A 6974-nucleotide genomic window follows, 5' to 3' on the forward strand; every position below is an offset into this window, starting at 1 on the left:
TTACTCATTTACTCACGTGAAACATGCTTATAACAAACATACTAAAACGGGTAAATATAATAAAGGTATTTCATTATAATATAAGGTGTTTACAATGTCAATATTACGATGTTGCACGGTCAAAACGTCATTGACAACATCCATACAAGACCGAGGCATACAATAATACCACAGGACTTGGCAACACAACTACTTGTTCTGTCATAGTTCTCCATCCTTCTTGTGAAGAAACAAAGTTCTAAGAAACAATTTGTTCAAAGGCGTTAATATTAATCTTTGTCTAAATCTTCTTTGGACTGATCAGTGATGACTAAATATTCGACGTTACGTTTGCATCCACCATAGGGCTATCATGTGTGTTGGCAATGTCATGTTCTTGTATATCCGAATACATTTAACATGAGGCAAGGGTACCTAGGCACCAATAAATTGCCCCGCTGTCTAAGTAACATTGATCTCCAAATTTAGATACGACGCAGCATATACAGCGTAGGTGTGTGTGTGTGTGGGGGGGGGGTATATACTTGTACATAATATCAGTCAAACAGCCTCACGATCACTGCGTAACCAGGCCCGTCGTTTTTTTCCATTCCGGCCACTTTTGGCTGTGCCATTATTGAATGACCCTCCCCCTCCGCCGCACTCGCACAGTCCTCCGAATGGTCCTCTCCCCCCTCCGGAGTACCCCCCTCCTCCTCCTGACCCATTACCTGGCGCGTAGGCCCCCCCTCCGCCACCAAACCCCCCGTCATTATTAAAACCAGTCCCTCTCCCTCCCTTACCTCCGTTCACAAACGCGTACCCCCCCTCCCCGCCGCTTGTCCCAGACCCCCTTGCCCCAAACTGCCGCCCGCTACCGCCATTAGTGTAGAAGCCGCCTCCGCCCCCGCCTAAGTCCCCCTTCCCGGCTGTCGCCCCTTGCCCCTCAGACCCTCCCGCGTTCACCTCGTCACTTGCATTCCCCTCCCGGCATTTCACGCCTAAATAACTCCTCTGGCCGGACGTCAGCGTCGTCCCGTCGCAAGAAGCATACTGCCAGAACAACCACTGCATCCCCCCTCCCCCTCCCGCGATGATGAGTGGGGTGTTGTTAAACCTCGCCACGAACGTCCCGCCGCCTCCTCCGGAAGAGAGGCCGCCTGTAGTCTCCGCTCCTTCCTGCCCAATCAGAATCTTCAGAACCTCTCCTGTGAAAAACAAATGTGAGATTTCAGACTCACAGAAAGTATGCAATTTTTGGCTTCAATTTCACAGAGTAGCGAGGACCAATCAGATGGTTGGCAGAGTAGCGGGGACCAATTAGATGGCTGGCAGAGTAGCGGGGACCAATCAGATGGCTGGCAGAGTAGCGGGGACCAATCAGATGGCTGGCAGAGTAGCGGGGACCAATTAGATGGCTGGCAGGTCACCAACAATCAGGCGATAATGGCTGACTTGTGCTCTTTTCGCACCCTTAGTTTTTTAGAGTATCAAAATCGCAAACATTAGAACTAAATCTCTTTCTCTCTGTCTATCTGTCTCTTTCTCTCGGTCTCTGTCTGTCTCTGTGTGTCTCTGTCTGTCTGTCTGTCTGTCTCTCTCTCTCTCTCTCTCTCTCTCTATATATATATATATATATATATATATATGTATATATATATATGTCACATAAGGGAAAGTTTAACCAACCTTTGTAGAGTTCGAAGGTCCCCTTCATCAAGGCACCATAGCCCCGGTTATCCTTGTTACTGTTGGCGGAATCCCAGCCTCCAGCGGCACCTGGACATGTGGAGAATGAGAAACCGGTAACTTAAAATGTCCGGGAACAGAGATATTGCTTTCCGTGTGTCTGTTTGTCCGTCAGTGTTTCGTCAGCTTTCCTACCGTGTAAAATACACTTTTTCACGTGTACTTGAAACGTTTAGTATCTATACCAATAGATTTGAACCATGATGTTAGTCTAACCTGCAACTTCAATCCTGTAGTCTCCCGTCTCAGGCACGGTGAAGAGCTGGATCCCATCCTGTAAGGTCACCAGCTTCTCGTGGTCCTGTCCGCGGTAGTGGGCACCCAGGCTGGTCGGGCCTGCACGGCCGGTCGCACCGAGGGTGGTGAATGTGGCAGTCCTGAATCCAGCGTCTAAAATGTGAAAAATTTCTTATATTAATTAACATAGATGAGTGCCTTTAGACGCCAGGGTAATAACCATAGCCAGTAATCAGCATATCGTGAAGTCATGTTCTTGTCTGTACAGGTAGGTCCTTGTCCTTGATATCGTAATGCGTGGATACTTTGTTTAAAGTTGATTTTTCTTCTAAAGATAAAGACACTGCACTGATTTTCTATAGTTTTATCCAGAATGTGCTCTTTCACGGTATAGGATAGTTAACACTACATCCAGAACTTGGGCAAATCAACTATATGCGTCCTTGGATACGTGGACGCTATCTAGAACCTTGCCTGATCCTAACCCTAACCCATTCAGGCACAGAACTAGATAGACATTGTTTTGTATAAGATATAATAACATATCTTGAGGTATTGTCGGCTGGAAAGAGTAGAAATTGGCCAAAAAGAGAGATAGCATGCCGAAGGCAGTTCGCCACAAAGCTCCTGCCTACATGACAAATATGTTTAAATGGCTATCACCCCCAGTGTTCAGAGTTCGCACACGCACTGCCATGAAACAGCTCCTCAGTTTCGACCCTTACATGCTGGACACTCCAAAGACAAACCTGGAAACATTCAAAGGGAGTTTGCAATATCAAGGGCCACTAGTGTGGAACAGACTAGCTGTTGACAAACGGCAAATAACATCAACGTCTGTGTTCAAAACCAGACTGTGAAGGGACCGGTTTACTGAATGTGACTGTAACTGTAGCAGTGCACACTGTGATTTATATGTACATGTGTGTGTAATTGATTGTGATGTAATGTAACGTCATTGTGATTTTTTTCTCTGTGATATACTGTATTTTTAAATGTACCTTGGCTTGAGTTCCCAGGAATAACTGAAAAGCAGATCGGTAGATCTGAGTTATATCCTGGTTAAATAAATAAACTTGAAACTTGAACTTGAAGGCCAGGAGTTGGTCCACTAGAGAGTACAGTCGGGCGCGACAAACTGTTCTCTCTAGCGGATCAACTCCCTCGCTATATCTCTCTATTTAGCCAATTTCTACTCTTTCAGCCGCCTCTCGAAGCCCGGTAAAGGCCAGTTATAACGTACCCTTCAGGCTGTTCGGGGTAGTTGGCGGCTCGCGGGAAGCGTTGGCCTCCCCGCCCCCGGGTCGCTCCCAGGTCTTCCCGGGTCGCTGCCAGGTCTCCCCGGTCCCGCCCAACTCTCCTGCAAGGAACTTAAGAAGCGGCAAAACCTCCTTCGGGACGGTCAGAATTTCCTTCCCCCGGCTCGGCTGTCGGGCGGGCTGGCTGCTGGGTTGGTAGCCTGCTGCTCGGTCAGAAAAGAAAAGGAGAAGCCACCACTGATCAGAAGTAGCCGACGAAATTGTAAACAGCAACAAGAGAAGAGCACAGAGGGAGGAGTAAACGCACATGAGGAAGGAAGAAAAGAACACGACATCACAATCCGACGGAAGAGAGCGGAGAATGAGAAACAACAACAGAGTACAGTTTTACTCAAAATTAGAGTTTTATCAAGAAAGGAGTTCGAACCTGCGGGCCTGAAAATGCCCGAATCACGTCCTTTTACAAAAATGCAACATATTACAATAGCAGGACATGAAAACCTACACTTCATCAGGCAACTTCTGATGCAACAGGCAGCGAAAAACCGTGAAAAGCCGCACCTGTGATGTAGATGACTCACCCTTGATGTAGATGACTCATCTGTGATGTAGATGAGTCACCTGTGATGTAGATGACTCACCTGTGATGTAGATGACCAGGGCCAGGTTGACTCACCTGTGATGTAGATGACTCACCTGTGATGTAGATGACTCACCCTTGATGTAGATGACTCACCCTTGATGTAGATGACTCATCTGTGATGTAGATGACTCACCTGTGATGTAGATGACTCACCTGTGATGTAGATGACCAGGGCCAGGTTGACTCACCTGTGATGTAGATGACTCACCTGTGATGTAGATGACCAGGGCCAGGTTGACCAGGTACATCAGACCCAGGGTGATCGAAATTGTCCGGAAGCCTTTTTCCAGGGCTGGCATGACCATATATGGGGGAAGACAACGTCACGTGTTACCATGGAAACCCATCTGTAGTCAACTTGATGATGACGTCATTAACAGACGATCGAACAAATCCGGCTCAGTAGACGATAGTAGCTCTAAAACATTTTACCCCTACGCAAGGAGGCTTTTAGTCTCCACCAGACTCATTTACAGGCTGAATAAATAATAGAAATCGGTGTAAAAGAATGTAGCTGGCCAGGGGAGTTGGTCGGTCACGGAGGGTTCAGTTTGTCTGTATATAACTGCATAGAACTTCTGCCCAACTCCGCTGGTATGCTCTTTTTCTTGTTTGCTTTTTTTAGCCATCAGTAGAAAAAAAGTAAAGTCAAGTGTCAATATTCCTAAATGGAATGATTGGCCAAACATCCGTGAGTTTAAGCGTTTCAACGTCAGCTAGAAAGTAAAAACTTAAGTTATGTCTGAAAAAAGTAGTTTTGTCGAGAATCACACTAATCATAAAGTTTTCTGCAGACCTCTCCCACGCGTAATGTCTGTGTTGTTTGTCTGATTTTCAAAGGTTAAAAATGTATAAATACAAAACCGATGTTTCTACGTCTGAGAATGACACAAATCACGAGCCTCCCCCGCGCAGTTACCGACTCGTCAGTCTGAGCGCCAAACGTCGCCGGAAAAACGCGCGGCGGGCAGCAGACCAATCTGGTTTGTGCCTCCAGGCGTACGGCACAAGTTTTGTACTGTAAGTTCAAGCTGTGTAAGACGGTCTGACCGGACTGTAAAGTTTGTTAAGGTGGCACCAGGAAGGACCCCTGCTCTTTTCGATGTGTGATGGCGTGGTCCTACAACACGGGACGCAGGCTTCACGTCCCTAACCGAATATTTTTTTCATCATTTTATTTTGAACTTTAAATAATAAAACAACATGGCAGGAGTAACTCCTGAATTGTGTTGTAAACGAACACGTACAGCAGTCTAAAATTCAGCATCACCAGACTAACAATAAAATACGATAGGTCATCCTTAAAAAGCATTTTAGCAGGCGCTTTGATTTTTTGCCTGATATTCGTTACATTATTTTCTCTCCAAAGTATATCATACTAACCCAGGACAAAAATACGACAAATAAGTAGATATGGATGGAGACAAATTACCCGTCATGCGTTGGTACAGGCGTTTGAGAATCCCAGAATCCCCAGCGGCAAGAACATCCGCTTCAACCGGAGGCTGCTCAGAACCTGCAACATTTACAACATTTACAACCAATCAATAAAACATCAAACATAGTTGTGATAATAAAAACGAAACATGGCGTACATTGCGGGCGTCTGTTTAGCCTTAGGTTTTCTCCCTTTGAACGACATAGACATTGCAGGGCATATTTGTGATAATAAAGACGTTAACATTACGTACATTGCAGGTACCCGTTTGGACTATGTCGATATGTTGTCACAATAAATACATAATTGTCTATAATGTTCATATCAAGTATTTACAATGATTAAAGTAATAATTAATTAATGCAGAGTCTTTACCAGCAAATTCTAATAACAGCGGGCCAAGGCAAAGAGTGGCTAGGCAGCGGCTGTAGTGTTATGCAGAAGTTGTCGTAACGTTTGGCTTTGGGCGAGCACAATAAAGAGGCTTCGTGTATACCTTACCTTCTCCGCCTTCACGAGCGGTCTTCATCCCCTCTGAAGCATCAACTTTCAAAGTCATGTACCTCGGCTGGTCACCTGACAGGGTGGGAAACGGTGCTGTTTTATTCCAGCAGCATTGAGTCTTCAAGGTGAATTACATTTGTTACAGTCAACGTCTAAATATTCATAGTATTTCTCGATCATTCATGCGTATAGTTCACAGATTTTGGCCATGTTGGAAGTCACACAGAGTACCTTTGCCATTTAATGATGAACGTTTGGTCGTGTATCTGTGGACTTCGGACTTCAGGGAACTTGCGCTAAATTTTGGCAATCTCTTCTCAGGATTTTCTCCATCCTTATTGAGTGCAAGAAAGAGCGTAGCTCCTTAACAGACTACAATGGAACTGTAAGTTACCTTTGTCACCTGAATCATCTTTCAGAGTCAGGTATTCCGGCTCGTCTTCCGAAGCGTCTGCGAAAGAACAATAGCTGAGGAGCTTGGGCCATGTTCCATCAGCTTTTACGTTATCATACACTTTTCGTACTAATTGATACAGAAACACCGCTACAGAAATTTAGTTCTATAACAAAATAAAATGTTTCGGAATGCTTTGTGCTTACATGGGCACAAAAGTACAGTAATTCTGTATATTCTTTCAATGAAGAAATTAAACGTTTATTGACACAACAAAAGTACCACGATTTTAGTATGTTTTCCAACGCATGAAGAAAACGTGGAACTTTAACGATGCCTCACCTGCGGCGCGTTCATAGATGACGTTTTCGGCGTCGGCAAGATCACCTGTCGGGTTGACGTAAACCGGTTCTCCACGTGCGTCGTTCGGCGTCACGTACGCCGGGTCCTCACCTGAGCGGGAAACATCAAACACACAAACCCCAGGAAACATTGAAAAACGCCATTTCCTGGCTAAAGAAATAAAACAAATGTGAAGTCAAGTCTGTACTAGTGACTCTGCAAAATAGAAAAACAGCCAACAAAAATTGGAACGCTGCATCTTTGCATTACCTTGTATGGAAACCTCCCGCGGGAGGGCCTTCTGCCGGGGCATGGCTGCTTGTGAACAGGGCGGCACCAGGCCACAGCGCTAGCAGTGTGGAACCTTCTCTCTCAATGCCGGTATATATGTTCTGATGTCAAACACGCGAGTTTTTGCTCACTATCAGG

At 45.5% G+C, this 6974-nt stretch overlaps 1 protein-coding gene across 1 annotated transcript in view; it reads right to left on the reverse strand.

Moving 5' to 3' along the window:
* The window catches only part of LOC109481666 (uncharacterized PE-PGRS family protein PE_PGRS3-like), a 14161-nt gene extending 7303 nt beyond the window's left edge, over positions 1-6858 (reverse strand). The window contains 10 exon segments of the mRNA XM_019784242.1: positions 547-584; positions 586-1187; positions 1669-1758; positions 1945-2118; positions 4076-4159; positions 5300-5383; positions 5807-5881; positions 6204-6260; positions 6546-6656; positions 6816-6858. Coding sequence (XP_019639801.1) covers positions 547-584; positions 586-1187; positions 1669-1758; positions 1945-2118; positions 4076-4159; positions 5300-5383; positions 5807-5881; positions 6204-6260; positions 6546-6656; positions 6816-6858 — 1358 coding nt within the window.
* Between the last annotated feature and the right edge of the window lie 116 nt (positions 6859-6974).

The sequence above is a fragment of the Branchiostoma belcheri genome, unplaced genomic scaffold, assembly GCF_001625305.1.
Source record: "Branchiostoma belcheri isolate BF01 breed outbred unplaced genomic scaffold, Haploidv18h27 scaffold57, whole genome shotgun sequence".
Taxonomy (NCBI): Eukaryota; Metazoa; Chordata; class Leptocardii; order Amphioxiformes; family Branchiostomatidae; genus Branchiostoma; species Branchiostoma belcheri.